This window comes from Typopeltis vanoorti, chromosome 1, assembly GCF_054136105.1.
Source record: "Typopeltis vanoorti isolate ZY-2024b chromosome 1, IOZ_Tvanoo_1.0, whole genome shotgun sequence".
Taxonomy (NCBI): domain Eukaryota; kingdom Metazoa; phylum Arthropoda; class Arachnida; order Uropygi; family Thelyphonidae; genus Typopeltis; species Typopeltis vanoorti.
In genome coordinates, this window is record NC_143549.1 from 20,679,669 (window position 1) to 20,697,997 (window position 18,329).

Consider the following 18,329-nt stretch of genomic DNA (forward strand, 5'->3'; position numbering starts at 1 on the left):
ACCACGGTCGTATTAGATAATGAAGAGAGGGGAACGAATGGTGGTCACTGAACAAACTTATGAGACGGAATGCATGAGATTAGATTTTAAAAAGTTTAAAGAAAGAAATAAAAATTTCGCAACTAGGCATAACGATAGCAGTTTATATACAAATTAATTAATATAACGTGAAAAAATAAATCGACAATGACCACTAAAGGTATTAAGGAATTGACGAGTGAGCAGAAAAGTGAATTAGTTGCCATGATACCAGGATGGTCACGCAGTTGGCCTTCAGAAGAGGATAGATAATTCGCTACCAATGGCCTAGGCAAATAATAAGCGCATTGGTTTGCGTTTCATCTTTCCAGTGCTACTGTTGTTACTACTGCTCACACATCACGAACTTTACTTCTTTTAAAGTTGACTAAAAAACATGAAATAACTACTTCTTACACAGGGTGCTTACAGTTTTATAAATTCAAAGCGTAATGGGACATAATTAGAAGAAGAAAAAAGTGAATGGAGCGAGATAGTGAGGCAGTTTATTATGCATGTAACATCATCTCTTAATTGGTGCGTATTTTTTTAAATTCCTCTATCTCTTGTAACGCGATATCCTCTAGGTATGATTTGCTAGAGATGTGTGGTCACATTCATTGCAAGTCACCCCTCTTCTTCCCTCCCCCCTACTTCAACTATACATGGGTCGTCTTTACAAATACAACTGCATCCATACAACAGGCAGTTGCTTAAAACGTTTTCAAGCGAAGGAACTTTTCGTTCCAAGAAGGAAGGTTTGCGGTTACTGGCTTGCATCTCCGGACCAGAAAGATATGGGTTCGAGTCTTATCAAGGAAAAGATGAAATATGTTCTCTAAGCGAGGCTGTTAACCAAGCCTAGATGGTGTTTCCTCTGGCAGGCCGCAGGATATAAGTCCATACGCTATTAAATTAGTGGTTAAGGATAAAAAAAAAAAAAAATACAGTATCCTGTTTATAAACCTTTTCTGGTTACAGCTTCAGAAAAAAGAAAATGCCGAGAAAAATTTATTCTAACTTAATTGTCCTGTTCCTCATCTAAATATGTAGGGGTTGATTAGAGAACCTCTTTTTGATCTGAGACTTCCCAATGAAGCCTACATATTAGAATAGCCAATCACTAATAATTGAAGGCTCATATTAAAACATTACTTTGCTCATTATATTGCATACTGGGAATTTTTCGTCTTGTGGATAACTACTGTATCGAAAAGAACTGAAAAAAAGTTCCTAATAATATACAAATAGAAGTACTGAACAGATAAGTGCAGTGGGCTCCATTTTCTCGATCAAAGTTGTATTTGACTTTCAAGAAACATTCATTACAAGGATGTTATATGTACAGCAAGCTTGAATGGTTGCGTAACTTTGTTTTGGGTACGTTTTCAGAAGGATTACATACATATGCGGCATCGCTTTTTCGTTTGTTCAAATGACAATGCTAAAAAATTGTAACGAAAAACTGCATTTGCAATTTCTACAAAACATATTCTAGCAGATTAACTTTTGACTTTACTAGAACAATGTAAAGTGTTTTTTTTTTTTTTTTTCATTTCAATATTTATTTACCTTTGCGGAAAAAAACTCATCCTCCACGGATGAATGGTTGTTATCTCCCGATTTTAAATAAAGAATCGTAGATAAACAAATATCCGGAATCGTGAGCGCAGTCATGCGATTGCAAAGCAGATATGCTACGCTCTTCGTCACAAAAGATTTTTTTCTGAATAATATTCTTGTAAAGTGACATACATTTGTTCTGCTTAATTTGCCGTGGGAAAATAATTTGAAAAATAAAATAATTTCTGATAATTTTTTTGTCAAGACAAACAGAATTATAATGGAAAGAATATTTCATCGCTCAACCCTGAAAGTAGGATAATTTCAGCAACGAAAATCACTGTCCTGAAGCGAACCCATTTAACTACATAAATTCAGGATTACCAATTCTTAAAATCACTTATGTACTCTGCATAACAGTTTTGTACTGCTGAGAACGGAATTTTCGATGCCGATGTTTCCATTATTTTATCGAGAATTAGCATGTTTGCGACAATATCATCTTATGGGGAGTTTAGTAGATTATACTAGATGTTGTGCTTGCTTGCTAAATACGCTGATGAGGACACGTAATCAAAGTTCTCATGGATATTAGAGAGATATACATAGTTGTACTTTGTTATTCAAACGTACTGACTTCGATTGGCATCCAGTTATTCAAAGTCAGAAAGAGGATCCGATACTGATTTCTACTCGGCTAATTTTGGTAGAAATCAAAATTATGCAAAAGAAGCGAAATCTGATCATTTGAGGCTTTTAGGTGTTATCAGAACGCAAGGGAAGTGAAGAGTGAGACCTCTTTCTTGCGAGAAATAAGACAGACAATAATAAAATTGAGACAAACTTTATTTTTTTGTCTCGAATTAAAATGGCCCTGATTCATAAAACTAAATAAAAATAAAGGTAATCATATAAAAGGAAATACTGCGTTTTAGAAATTTCAGTTTAGATTCTAAATTGAAATATTTAAAATGCAACAGTGAAAGCAGGTTTTTAAATTTTTAATAAACGTTGATCCACATCAACTATATACAAATGATGTGTGTACCACGTTATACGAAGCAGCAGATCAAACTGCGCAATTTTGAATTCAAAGTGAATTGGAGAGTTCGATAAGTTTCTTTCATTTTAGAAAATCTTCAACTTTCGTCAAGAAGCTGAAAAATAAGAATTCATTAACGCGAAATTAAAGTGAGAAAGGCATCACGCCGCTTACAGAGTGCCGATGGAATTCTTTTGCTATTGTCGCTCTTCTAGCAAGTACATAACTCATTTTTTGCTTCTCTTTGCAATGATCGAAATTTTTTTGGTCGAAAATCCTAAGCATGGAAGCCCGCTTAGTGAAATACAAAGTCACTGTAGAAATAAGTCAGCGCGAATTTCACGGCTTCCAGTAAAGTGGCCATCGCTAGAAAAATGCGTGAAGACCAAGAGGACGGGGGAATGTAATAATAGATGCACAATTTGCAACGTGTCTTTGGGGATCTGTGACACGTGTATGTGGTCATTATACTGTACTGTCTAATAGGGAAGGATAATGGCCGTCTTATTAATGATTCAGAAGTTAGTTCATTAAAGTGATAGGAAAACGCCATGAGTGGATTGATCTGGAATAAGCTGGTCAGCGTTGGACCCTGAATTGTAGGCTTAGTGGACTAAGCCTTAGAAAGCGACCAGCAGAGATCCTGATGAGGTGCTCAAGGTTCAACGCTTCCGAGGGATTGCAGACTGTCTCTAACCTTGAACTAAGCTGAGACTCGTCTCTTTTTATTTTTTATTATTGACCGTGGCCAATTATTACAGATAGGATGCGTGTAGAAAGAAAGCGTTGGGGACGTAATTGTGACATTATCTCGTTCCACCGAAATATACACACGAAAATCCTTAGTTACTAAGAACAATAAGGGATCTGCTTGCTTCGCAGTGCATAATTACCAACCGGAAACCTCGGGGGCAAATACTCTTCACTTTCTAAAGTGAGAAGAAGCAGGTTTGTCTGGTTTTTAGCCTGCAATGCGGTTCGCAATGAAAGTGTCGCTTTTAGCTGACGTCGACATTCAAATAAGCAGTTAACTTTTAACCACCAATAGGAATAATATACTTCAGTTGCCTCAAAACTTGGTCCAGGCTATAATGCCCTAGCTACCAAGATATCGCTGTTTTGCAACATTTTTTTTCTGTGTGTGTTTAAAAAAAAAGGAATGTAGTCCCCCTTCCATGAAGCTGCGGTTTTTAATATCTCCCTTGAACGCAACTTAGAACACTTTCTAGCGAGAAAAATGATTGCATAACTGAGAGTTAAATATCGATGCATGACATGATTCCTATATTGGCATTGAGATGATAATTTGAACTTCCCCAAGATAACAACCACTTCCCATCAGCACATTAATTGTGTAGTTCCATTAATTTTTTTTTCGCTCTTACTCACAGATGATTTTATAATGAATTGGATAAAATTATTTGCATTAAATCACAGAACTATAATCACCCCCCTCCCACACACACTACTGTTTAGATCAGTGTGTTTAGTTTCTCTTCCCCTCCTTTCAACGTATCACATTAATCTTTCACTTTTACCCCACTTGGTCGTCTGTCCGTTCGCTTGTGACCTTATCGTAATCGTTCTAAAACTGTATTCAATGGATTTATTGCTATTCTATAGTAAAAGACATGCACACGTGCCTGAGTTTAAGTAAGTCGGAACAGGTGGCGGTGACACGTACGAATTACGGGACGACAAAGAAGTGAAGGGGAGAGGGTTGCCGTCACGGGTGAGAGAGTTTCATAATCGCTGGTTTCGCAGAAGGCGTTCTTTCTTTCTTCATTTTTTTATGAACTTTTCTTGTCCAGAAATGGGAGGAAGAAAAAAGAAAATTCTTTAATGAGCCGTTAGGAGAGGTGAAGGAAGAGATTCGCGAGTTTGTCCCGTACCAAAATAAAATGGCGTGGATTCACGAAACTTAATCCAGATCATTTAGTGCCTTTTATTTCCAAAGAGAACAGGCGGGACTGCTCTTGCCCAACTTTAGGAAGCTCAACTGGCACCGTGGCCTCCATCCTTAGCCCGCACTGATAGCTGATCCCAAAGCTATCGGTGATGGCAGACAACTTACCATCTTGTAGTCCTAAATCCTAATGGATTATGTATGAAATGATGCGGATTTTACTGTTGATTAAGGTCTAGAAAACGATTTTTTGTCGACGACTAGAACCGAAGCCAGAATAGTGTTTCGTCTGGCGCTATGAGAACAAACGCCGCCATTGCACTTTAAATTTTTGTTACTTGAAAAAAAAAAAAGTACCAGCTCTGGAAAAGCCTGATGTTAGCAACAAAAACAAAGCAACTTTGCTTAGTGAAGAAGTCTTACTCAAAACAGAAGATTACTTGCTCTGTCAGACACCCTGGTCTTGCATGTATGAATGAAACGGTTCATGGGATGTCTCGCTTCTCTTTGAAATAATAAACGCATTGAATAATTTAAGACAACCTACACATGCTTTCTCTATATATGTCCCCACAGTTAAATGTAACTATCTGTATAGTCCCCAACTGTGGGGTGTAACAAGATCTCAGACGTTTAATTAGTCCTTGACATACAGGTGAGAAAAACGATTCAGGGTTAAATATGAATTATTCAGAGCGCCCTCTCCCTCTTTCTTGCCTGGATTCATTATACTTTATCAGTGATAAGGAGCAAAATCTCACCACTTCCGTTTTGTGCTGTGCGTGCGTGCGTGTGGTCTTATTCCGTTATCCTCTGACCCGAGGTATCGCAACATATTTAGCACACCTAAGTCGAATTTTTCGGTAGGGCGTCCTCGGAAGAGCTTCTAAGTAGGACTTGTAAGTTAGTTTACAAGCAGTAAACGCGAGGAAACTTGAACAAACTTCCCGGAAAAGAACAAACTAGAGCACTAAACTCGGTGAAGTTGAATATTGGAGATTCTTGTAGTAACTTCCTTTTATCCTTAGTTGCTTTGTCCTATTTGTTGTAGTTGCTTATTAGTCACATCAAAAGGCTTCAACATTGATAAACTGATACTAGAAGGGAAAACAAAACAAAACACATAATTATGTTGGAAACGACAACAGTCATATCGAGTTGCTGTTGTCAATTTCGTCATTTACGAATATTCTATGATCGATCTTCACTGTGTTTTTGGTATTGCAATTTATTGATATTTTAAGAATTTTATTGACGGTGGCGATACAAGACGAAACTGACAGCTTCCATCAAAACACTGAAAAGGCTCAGGTTCTTGACGTCATAAAAGTCTCCCATAAATCTAGCATGCAAACGCTGGATTCTGTATGTTGAGACATCTTCCATTAAATCACAGATCCTATCGATGGTGACGATTATCCGCACTTTATCTGAATCAACTGCTGTTTCTTGAAAGCTCCTGTAAAATCAACTCGGTTTGTTTGCAAAGAGATAGCTTAACACTGTGCATGCCTGCCCGGAAGAGAAAGTTTGAATGTTAACCCAAATATTAAAGCTCAGCAGAAGAGTTGCTTCGATGACAGAGTTGCAGAATTACTACAAAATGTCTTCCTCAAGCTGTGGAGTACTCGAGTGACGCAAAGCAGGGTACAAAGAGAGCAGTCGGTGCACGTGCGCAACTTTTTTAACATGCGGCAGTCGCTGGGGAGGGATACGTAATAAAATGTTTATGCGTTCATTAATTTTAATTAGTTGTCTGCGATGAACTTGTTTATTTATTTGTTGATTATTTTATTTAATGTTTTTTTTTTTCTTTTTTACGCATGGAAGTTGCGCTTGCTGCACTTAGAGTATACGAAACTTGCTTATTCAGTTAAACAGCTGAAGCCACTTAATGGCATTCCTCAAGACTTCAGTTATGCCGAGGAGAAGGATAAGAGGTTTGACCCACTTATGTAAAGGTCGAGCTTAAAGATTTAAAACTAATGTCATCAAATTATTTCAGTTTTAGCAGATGGATTAGGAAAAACGATGCTAAAACTGAGGAACAGAAAAGTTGGTAGTTGGGGTGCTTGAATATTGAAAGTACTGAGACTTCCCTCCCCCCGTATTCCCAGTTCGTATCATTTGTCAAAACTGAAAGAAGTTTTTTTTAATGATAAATCCTACTGCCAAAGGTTGGGAACCTATGGAATTTGTTTAAAATATTTAATTGCGTTATAATCAAATAGTGATACAAGACAATTTCTTTGCCATTTAATTTGAAATTCTAAAATTACTTAATATTCGTTGTTACTGTTATCGTAAATGATCAGTGTTCCATAATGATTTAGAAAAGCCGCATCTTGCAAGACAGAGAGAATTTCCGAAGTTTCTCTCACCGCTCTAATTAGTTAAGGAGTCGACATTTTTTATTTCTTTATATTGACGCGGCCACTTTGAGATTTTGGAGTTTGCAAGCAGTCCATGCCTGCTTTATTATATATTTTTATATCAGTCATCACCTACTGAATCCAATACAAGCATTAGCATGATGAAGGAATATTTTTTATGTAACAAGTCGTAATATCAGCTTTTTAAATTGTTTTATTTAAAGCATAAAAGTGCAGTATTTTTTAAGGTAATTAGCATTAATTTATTAACTTGTTTTTTTTTGGGGGGGGGAGCTTTAAACAAAGTTACTTTGAAGATGAAATTTGAAAACCTAGGAAATAATAAATTCAGTAAATACTACTCACTTTTTTAAAAATAAATAAATTAGTGTTCGCCGAGTTACCATGAATAACTGAAATGATTTGAGGGATCAGTCGAAACAATTCTCAGGCCGTACCTTACCCGCTCCTGGATCTAGTACGAGGTCATTAATTGCGGAATATGCACAAGTACTCATAAAAAAAATTTTTTTTTGGCAATAAATTGCATTGCCAAAGAATTTCATTCGTCTTACTTCAATAGTCAAATTGATTGCGATATGCCGAAGACTACCCCTTTTACAGTGGGTGTTTCCTTGTCGGCCTCTACAGGTAACGTCGTACATGTTACGCCCAGCAGTGATAAACAGATTTTTGTGTTCTTCACTTCATGCGGGGTGTTGTCGACTGGCAACAAGTCTAGTAATTTCTTCTGTGGTGGTTGCCAGCGGTCTCTCGTTAGTGTTCTTGTTTTCCCCCCTTCCCTGTGTCCCCTTTCACAGAACAACGCGTCTCAATGAATGCTTGCGACCTGGAAACGTAATGCCACGTGGCACCGGTTGCTGAAGCATGGCGGAGGGTCTGCCAGTCCAATTGCGTGCGAGTGACCAGAGCTGCCTTCAGAGAAAGGCATCGGACGCCAGGAAAGTGCCCGGATGAATGTTCTACGAGAGCCTCCGGTGATGAGAGCGTTGTGTGCGGGTATGCTGTCCACTTGGCACACCGTTCAGACACCACAAGGTCATCGAGCGGCCGTACCGTTGCCTACCTAACGTGCAGCTGGCTTTTTCTGGGTAAAACCTGTAGTAACGCGGCCCTGGTGCAGGGGGTTCGGGGGGTCAATGTGTCATTGCGTGCACCGTGTGTGAAGAAGAGGAGCCCAAAGTAGCCCAACGATCTGTCGGCGGAGCCATACGAGGTTTGTGCCCGTAATGCGAACCAGAACGCGGTGTTCGTTCGGTGTGTATGCGTCTGTCAGAAAGCTGGTGCCGTCAAGACCAAGTAGCTGTCGACACAAAGGGGAATGAGCTCGTGAGCGTCTGTTTTCTTCGTTGCCAAAACGTTCGTCTGCTGGAATGGCTCCCCACTGACAAAGGCTCGTTGTATGTGCGCGAGGATGGAAAAGCGCTCTCGGCTTCGTCGATCGGGAACCTTGCGCAGGTCAAGTTTTTACAACCGTAAGTACTGTTTGTGCTCTTTTGCTCGCGCATATACCTATCTAAGAGTAGCAAATTCACTAACAAGGTCTAGCTCGTAATAAACACTGCATCCAAAATACCGATGGGTCACGTGGCATCTTGTTCGGTTGGTGTGCATACCACCGTGGAAAGTTCGTTCATATTTTTAAATCTAGCAGCAGAAAAGTCCCTTAAAACTAAACGGAGTTTGTTTTCTATAACTGACATATTCAAGGAGTTAACTGAAAGAGACAAGAAATTCTTTCTTTATTTGAAATTTGAATTCTTGACAAACAACACTAACTGTATGGATAAGTTGTTATGGGTATTTTATCATTTATAATGTAGTTGAGTATCGTAAATTGTGCGATAGTTTTGTTAGCCCGCTGTTGAAAAACAATAACTGACAACGTAAATAACTTTCTGGCAAAAAAAAAAAACTATCTCAAATGATCAACCACTTTAGAGTTATTTAGAGTTACTTGCCTAAGATATTTTCCACCAGAGGGATGCAAAGTCTGGCATTCAGTTCATTTGGGAGGACCAAAACGCCTTGAAAATAGAACTGTTGTACCTTGTGTTAAGGAAAACAAATTATTTTTCTTATATTCGAGTAACGCCAAAGATTCTGCGTGTCTGTTTTGCATTAAAACGAGTTCGTATCTCTTGGTTGTTTTCGCATCGAGACAATTTTGTAACATGCTGATGGGTGATTACATTATATACGATTCCGATCGCTGTCACGTAATAGGAAGGAACAAAAATCTGAGCGCGTTTTTAAAGATGGTACTATTGGGATAATAGTGTGTGCACCTGTATCCTACTGACACACAGAAGACACGCCCACATCCGAATTGGAAATCGATAATTTTGTAAATATAAAGAATGTTTGTTGCTGCTTATAAACAGATTTCTTGTGTGCAAAAACGTTTGTCTACTTTAGACACACCGAATGAAACTAAAAGAGAAAAAAAAAGATTTAAAGCGTATACGTACAGTGATACTTGCATCTGTCTAATCCAAAGCTTGCACGCACCTTGAAATTTAACCGATATATGTATATATATATATATTTTTTTTTTTGAAAACGAAGAAAATTATTTTAGAAAATAAAAGCAAATGAATCATATTTTAGCAAATGAATATTAATTGTTCTGCTAAATAACAAGCGAAACTTAAGTGAAGTAATAACCTGGTAAAAATATTTATCTCGATATTACCTGGCACTCTCATGGGGGAAAAGATAGTTACCCCTGACTGTAATTTCATAACAGAATAATGGTGTCTAAACTTCCCTTTTCGTTTATGTTATCAGTCTGCGCAGGGTGGAATTATATAATGCCCCCATAATATGGCTGGTCGTTTCTCATGCTTGAGGCCTCAAAATCAATCAAGCTCGAAATGGTACGGCTCTTTATTGATTTAAATACAATCGTTCACGTGCTTGTTTAATATAGGTCTTAAGTTGTAAACACCACACACTTTAGAAGCGTTTGTAGGATGATAGGTCTAGTTGAAAAGAAGGGAAAGACAACCAGGGGACGAGGATTAGGAAAAAATTCCGAGAAGCGGATAATCTTCGTAGAATGAATTCCACAATCCAAACAGTTCTGCTTACGAGAATTCCTTAGTAGTTGGTCACACTGTCAGCGAAAGTGGGTGGAATGTCTCTTCCGAAGGTGTGCATCCATCACGCACACAAACCGTAGTTGTTTCTGTAGGTTACTAATTGGAATGCATAGGACGTGGGAGAGCGGTAATGTGTATGGGGGAGGACCAAACACCACTTTACACGCGAGACACGAGGTCACTGGAACTTATCACTTCATAAACTGTGAGTGAGTTACAGGAAACACATCTGGTGCTCGTAATGTTCGGCAACAAGTGCTTCTGCTTTATCTCCCCTCGTTCAGGGAAACGAGTTGCAGTTTATGCTGGAAGGAAGGAGTGTCAAATGTTGACGAAATCCAACAATAGCAATGCATTGCACTGTAATGTTAAGTCAACTGACTGATCCTTTTATATTGCTCAAACCCCATTAATGCTCTTGGGTAGAGGAGTTGCGAACTCGTGACAACGGAAAAGGGGAGGGAAATTTAATTTGTAATAAAATTTTCTCCCATTTTCAAAAAGAAAGAATTTCTGATAGTGCGGAGTTATTGCAAAATGCTATTCGGACACGTTTTGCCTCTTTGTACTCCTGCAAACAGTCCCATTGAAGCAAAAATTGAGAGAGAAAGACAAGAGACAGATTTTTGAAGGATTCTCAGAATAATTTGAGTACTGGTGGACAAACGAATGAAACAGCTGCTTATTCATAGATGAGCCGTTTTGGTCATTAAATGCAGTTTAATTTGGTATTTCCAACCTTGATTAGTCACGAATATTCGAATGTAGTCTCTGATCCTTATCTCATTGATATCAGCTGTTAACCAGGTGATTGTTCTTAAGAGTCTGAAACGATGCACTGTGATTTCAAATGAAAACTGGAATGTTAGTATGATAATAAAACACGCTTGATTTTGTCTGGAAAGGTTTCGTTTGAATCCTATATTGGACTCCAGGAGCAATTTGGACTGAAGCTGAGTCAGCTTGTGTCAATTTACTTGTTTATAAGAGACCATTTGTCTAAGATATTAAGGAAAAAAAGATGGATGAATAATGTTTGCAGAATAAATGGGATGCTTTTCCTGAATAAATCGAGTATAATCTAAAGATTATGTTTTAAAAAGTAAGATATAAAGATAACGTTATTCACATTTTTGTGAATATTGTGTTCATGGATAGGAATTTATTTTCGTTGGAAATGTATGTTAGTAATGATCGTCTCATGCAGAAATCCAACGTGCTTATAATTGATTATTAGCTTTTGTGCGTGCGCGCCAGTCATTACTAACACATATTCCAACACATATGAATAAATTCATATGGAAAAAACACCAAATAAAAATATCTGACATCGCAGAAATATTTAATGAGGAGCAAAATAGCCGTTGAGTACCAACGGAAGAGGAGAATGCATACTAAAGTTCTGAAAATTAGTCTGTCTCTCAGATGTGAACTGTAAGCACATATGTATAGTATTGGAAGAAAGTGAAGGAGCTCTAAAGCAAATACCAAATCGTAGAGACAGTGATTAAATCTAAAGAAACCGTTATTCAGTCAAGGAGGCATGTGATTTAGTCTTCCGAAAAAATAAGACTGAAATTCCATAGTGGATACATAAAATTAAAGAGGCGCTAAAGAAATTCACATACACAGTTCCTGAGTAGTAATTAAATGAGCTTATCTGCCTTAGAAAAAAATAGAACAGAAACGTAAATTATATAAAAGTAACTAAACAAAAGTCATAAATATAAGGAAGGCAAAATGTTTTGAAACTTACTAAAAAAGGAAGTTAAAAATAGTGCTAGAAAATTTTACTATTCAGGAGGTTTTTCCGGCTTGGCATTAGCGTATCTGCTCTCCGAATTGCATCGCCGTAGGCATGGGTGATTGGGAAGTCTTTTGGTAGGAGATGACACCACAGTCCTGCTTGTTCAGGAACTGAAGTGATTGAAAAAGGTTCATGTTTAATCTCCAGAGCAGATTTCCAGATGATGCAAAAGTTTTAATAAAAATTATTAAAAAAAAAAAAAACACTCTTAAACCACCCATAGGTTTGCACTTGGGATCACATGAAAAAATTAGGTACTCAGAATTACATCTTGATACTTAAGGCGGAAAAAAACAGACAGATGAATTGCGAAAAGGCCTCTACAGTACATACTTTTAGCCTATAATATGGAGGTGTAAAATTTCACTTTGCAGCAGTTATATTCTGCATAATCCAGAAAGCTTAGGCTGAAGGCGCTGAAAAAAAAATGTATATATGCATACGTGACTAAAGGCTTAGGAACAACGAAACTTGAACTTGTGCCAAATAATTTTACCTTACGACCGATAGTTAAGGAGTCATGACAATATTGGTCGTTCAGTGTGTCACGGTGGACAGCTTCCTCTCTTCAAGCTTAGCAACCAATGCAGGAATGCCTCAGGGCTTTGTCCTATCACCTACTCTCCTGTACATAAATGACTTATTCTCAATCACCACTAATCTTATCCATAGCTTTATAGACGATAGTACTCTCCATTCATCTTACTCATTTAACAGACTATTAATCTGCCACCTTGGACATTGATCTGCATACCAACCTTAGCGGAGCGAGGATAATCAGTGCCACCAAACGTAGTCATCTTTTTTTTCTCCCTTGAAAAACGGATCTTAGACTAACATTTGCCTCTAGTTTCGCCTGACATAAGTACGTCACATTAATAGCTTCTTTTAGCATCCATAAAATTAGACACGCTTCCGCTGAAGATGTTATTTTACACGGACCCAGCTACTATCTCTATAAATCCCAAATCCACACATCTTTAGAAAACGCTACATGTTTTTTTGGTATGTACCTAAACCCTCCATAAATCCTCGAAATTGTACATAGTAGAGCATTTCGGCTTATAGATGATCTTTCTCTTACATACCTCACAGACGAAGTGTTTCAGCACTGTCGGTACTTCCGTGGCCACTGCTTCACTGTGCTGTGCTGTGCTGTGGCCATGAAGCATTCCCAAGCAACTGCAACATGCAATTTTTTTTTTAAAAAATAAATAAATAATAATCATCATCTCCAGCCACATACGGTGAACGTACTTCTTCGATCTCTCCTTATGTGATCAATTAAAAGTAAATTATATATCGATTTATGCTTTGTCGATCCCTTAAAACTGCGCTAAATTCGTATGGTAGAAAAAACCATTCGTAGAGTACGTTGCTTATAAGTGGCAAATTGGTGGTTACAATTAAGTCTAGTATACGCAAGGAGTATGATATCTCTAGTGTTATTTATAATCCATATGGAAAGTCGTCTTAGATCTTGTATTCAAATAGTTCTCTGCTTATTTCCAATTATATATATCGTTTATCTTAGAGCTTTCCCCCAACTTAAATAATTTGTCTCCTACTCCGCATGAAAACATAAAAATAAATATATATGGAATAAAATAAACTTTAATTAAAACACTAAACTAGCAGTACACAAGACAATTTTAACTTTTGTATTTCAGACCCGGGTCAAGAAAAAAAGTTCATCACAGATGTGAACGTTTCCGTGAAAATTTTGAATCTGCTTACATATTCTTTAATATTAAAGAATATGTAAGCAGAGATAAACTGAATCGAATATGAAATCATAGCAAAAAAAAAAAAAAAAAGGCTGGGAAAAGACCACGATACAAGGCGGAGTGATAGGTAGGAATGCTTTGGAATATCTACACAAATAATTGAGAAAGTTAGAGGTGTGACAAATGGTCAGTTTGTACACAACTTGTTAATAGGAATCTAATCTTGTCATAAATTTTCCTTTAGTATCTGGTATCGTGTTGAACATCATCAGGTGCAGTATGGTCACTCCATTACTCGATGATGTGTGTGTCACCAGCACTCGTCAGATGGTCCTGTTCAACTCTCTTTCTGAAGACCAGTCACTCCAGGCACACACCATCCATTCATCTCATTGATGGGCTACCCCTTCCTCTTTTACAAAGAACTTTAACTTCTATTACTGTTTTGAGAGCTCCTCCTTCCATCGTTTCAATGTATCAAAAGTATTTCAGCTTTCTTCTGTCAGTATCTTTAAGGAACCTTAAAGTTCTAAAGATCTGTTCTTTTCTTATCAGACTTCTAAAGGTTCCAAGTGTGACATCTATAAGTCGCTGTTGGAAAATCAGCTCATCTGCATCCAGAATCCTTAACTTTGTTCCTGTAGAGAGAGATCCATTCTTCCAGACTTTAGAAAAGTCTTTGACTGTTGTTTTAACCATTCTTAATCTTCTAATATCTTCTGAACAGCAATTCTTCACATGAATGATGGATCCCAGGTACTCAAACTTGCTGACTTCCTCAATTCTTTCTTCATTAAGGTACACTTGTTTCTCAAGAGTTTCTCTATTTCCTTTCAGAACCATAATCTTTGTCTTGTTAGGATTGAGTTGAAGTCCTCTGTTATTATTACTGATCTCGTTGACTGTGTCAAGAATTTGTTCTAGTTCTTCCTTGTGACCACAAAGGAGTACTGTATCATCAACTTACCTCACATTACTGATCAGTCTAACATCTATCCTAATTCCTGTCTTAAGCTCATCCAATGCTTCACGCATGATGTCTTCCGCATATATACTGAACAAGTGTGGAGAGAGTAAACATCCTTGCCACTCTCTTTCCAACCTGAAGCCAATCAGTTAATCCAACATCTGTACTTACCATGGCTTCTTGCTCCCTGTACAAGTTGGCTATCAACCTGATAGTGTGTTGAGGAAAATTCATTCTTTTCATTATCCCACAGTTTCACATGCTGAACACAATCAAAAGCTTTAGAGTAGTCTATCAAAGCCATTACCAGAGGGAGTCTGAATTCTTTATATTTTTCTATGATTTGTCTAAGGCAAAGAATCTGATCTCTGGTGCCCTTACCTTTCCTGAAACCTGTTTGTTTCTTGGGCATCTCTGCCTCACCTTTGTCCTTAGTCTTATTTAGAATGATCTTTAATTAAATCTTGCTTGCATGAGAGATTAAACTAATCATTCTATAGTTCTTACAATCCTTCATATCTCCCTTCTTATACAATGGTATGAAACCAACTTCCTCCAGTCTCTAGGCCGTGGTCTTGTCTCCCATATCACTGTAATCAGTCTGTGAAACACGCTTATCCCTCCATCTCCTGTGGCCTTAACTCTGTGGGAATTCCATCTGCAACTGAAGCTTTATTGTTGTTAAGCTTTTTAAGTGTTCTTTCAACCTAAGGCCTAAGTGAAGGATGTTCCAAATCGAAATTTTCCTTGATCCTTTCTTTTAGTTATTCACAGTACTCCATTAGTTGATGAATCTAACATCAAGAACACAAATCTTGATGTTATTTTGTGTAAGTTTAATATTTTGATCTTTCAATCTTTGAATATTTCTATCCTCGGAGAAAAAAAGATGCAAATTATATTCTGTAAACGGTAAATATAAGTTTAAATTCACTGTATTATACTTGAAATATGTACTGCCTTTAATATACACTTTGAAATTTCTAATTCGATTGCTTAAGTAAACCGTTTCACTATTAATATTTCAAAAATATTACATGATTCACTTTGTCATGCAAAACTTAATGTGTTAATGGTCACTCATAATTAAATCGAAAAACATAAGTGGGAGTATTAATACTCAATGAACTTGCAAAGCATTTTCAATTGCATGATATTCCAGTGTCATCACAAAGTAAATACTGCTTGTATTCTAGCGAGCGTTGCTATTCTTATTGATAACTCTACTAACTTACAGCACATCAACGCCAGGGATAAGATAATCCAGACCCCCCCACACACACACACACATATACACACACTATGGAGACTAAACACGGAACTTTTTTAAGCCATTCCAAGCTTCTAGTAAGCAGAGCAGTGGTCTCAGCACCAGACAATGAAATTCGTATGCTCCTAAAAATATTCACAAACATACAGTAGGATTAGTACCCAAAGCAGAGATGGTAGCATCTCTGCTAATTGGTAGCAGAGATGATATTCACTTGCCTAAGCAGGACGGCGCATTGCTAAAAAATATGCAAATATCGGCTGCATTTTAAAAATACGTTAATTGTCCTCTATCACATTTGATCGACTGTTCTGCATAATGTGGTAGATCCAAAGTCCACTCTCCAAAATTAATTCATTCGTGAAAATTGATAAAGAATTGAAAATATGGAATGTGCAAAAATCAACTGTAACAGACAGATGCGACATACCCATAAACGAAAGAGTTTATTGAATGGTTGAAAACAGGTTTTTCTTCAATGTTACCATCAGAATATTTAACAAGTTCCTTTATTTCGTGTGTTGATAATCACACTTGTGAAAGGGTGCAGAATATACAAGAACATTACTCTAGGGAGGGGCTTCTTTCCTTTCCCCCTCAAGTCTTGCAGGAAAGCAAGTTAACATCGGATATAAATATCCGTGGGTTATACTTTTCGAATAATTTATAACGGCGGAGATTGTTCCAGAGAAGAATAGCAACAGAGAGGATAATGAATCAGGTAGAAGAAGTTTAAATCATGATTTGATGGCGGCATCTCTCATTAAACTTTCAGCATAATGAACAATAACAATCTCTCTCCACTGTTCAGCGGCAGTGTGGGGACAATAATCTACAGGGAGGTTCAAGAACCGCCTGGGATTGTGGCAGTTCGTGAAGAATTTATTTTAATTAGCGTTATATTTACTTACTGAAGAGCGGTCGCTAACTTCAGCTAAAGGTAAGTATTATGCAATGATACGTTTTTAGAGGGTATTTTTAACATCACGAGGTGTGCCAGCAACGGGAACAACGGCCAAAAAGAATTCCTATTGTGAAGAAAGTCATTTTGTCTCAACTGAATCTGTAAAGATCGCTGCGCTATGTTCTACTCCTGCATACTCCATGTCAAACACCTCAAGAGTGTCCTGTTGAGATATGGAGCGGGGTTATGAGCTTCGAGAAGCAAATTTCCTGTATAAAGGATTTTTTTTTTCTTTTTCTCCCGACTATCAAGTAAAAATGGAATTATCGTTGCACTTAATGATCGTGCTAAATCATAAAAAAAACATTTTCCCCTAGTCGAAGTGTATACAAATTATTTTTGTGATATGCAAGAAATGGTGAGATGAAGTTGCAATCTATCATCTTTCTCTATCAGGGAAAAAAAAAAAAAAAAAAAAAACATGCCGGATAAGCAGAATTTTCGCCGGTCTTCCAGAGAGAGAAGAGTGTATAGTACTATAAATAACAATTACATACTTCAAAGTTCGCACGACGCCTAAAATAAAAATTCTCAGAAATATGAAAACCATAAATGTTCATGGAATATTATATTATATATATTTTTTTGTTATATTTCCATAAAACATATTTCATATAATCCTAATAATAATAATGATGATCACAGCGATACATAATCTAAAATACCTGGGATATTTTAGATTCATCACGCACCACTGTTGAAATTAAAAATAATTATCATTATCAGACTAACACGTAAATTTCAGATTGATGATTGCTATGATTTCTGATAGTCGTCTGCTAGGTTCTTAATCCCCGATGTTTAGAAGAGTAACATGAATAAAATGGAAACTTTAGATGATCCCCAGAACATTGTCTTTGTTGTTATCATCGATGTGTAAAGCAGTGTCACAGTAAAGCAAATCCAATGTTTGCACAGGTTGGATATTTCAATGGGCGGTGATGTGCATTCGGGAAGTGAAGGGGGTGAGATACACAATTAACTACTTTTGTGTCATGCTCTTGGGACAGCAATTTCTATGTAACACACACCATACACACGCGTGCCAGTGTAATGACACCCTGTGGAGACTTCGGAAGTAGGTCAACGTTTATCCCGCTAAACTCTTGAAGCGTCTATATTTCCTGGCCCGTAATCATCGTGTCTCCAGTTAGTATCCGTCTGTTCTTATCTTCTTTACGAGCTCAGAAAGTAACTGCTTAGATTTCCGGAACATATCCTAAGAAACATTTGCTCCTTCAGAAGTAATTTCTTTGTTTCGATTTCTCTTCCCTCTGTATCATATACCATGCGTTTCATCTTTAGAATGTAGACAAATCTCGAATTGGGAAGGCGACAGCACCATCTAGTGGTAGGTAGCAGGGGTAATGTCTGGTAAAGGAAAAAATTATTCGCGCCAATAGGGCATGACCCCAATATCGAAGACACGTAAACAGGCTAGTATCTACCGTAATTTTTAAGGACTGAACATCTCCTATTTACAAAACGCTATGAAGAAAACGCATCTAAAAAGGATAAGAATCTAAACCTGCAAAGTTATTCCAGAAAATCAGAAGGAAATTAATTTA

The 18,329-nt window shown here is 37.3% G+C and overlaps 1 protein-coding gene across 3 annotated transcripts in view; it reads left to right on the top strand.

Moving 5' to 3' along the window:
* Positions 1–18,329, top strand: part of LOC150109823 (SLIT-ROBO Rho GTPase-activating protein 1-like) — a 564,129-nt gene that overhangs the window by 68,123 nt on the left and 477,677 nt on the right. Inside the window, exon 1 of one of the 3 annotated variants that reach the window (XM_090396853.1) lies at positions 8,117–8,397. The exons of the other annotated variants lie outside the window; for them this stretch is intronic. Within the exon in view, the coding sequence (XP_090252979.1) occupies positions 8,325–8,397 (73 nt within the window). The 5' untranslated portion in view covers positions 8,117–8,324. Of the gene's footprint in view, positions 1–8,116; positions 8,398–18,329 lie in introns of those variants that run through there. 3 annotated transcript variants of the gene reach the window in all.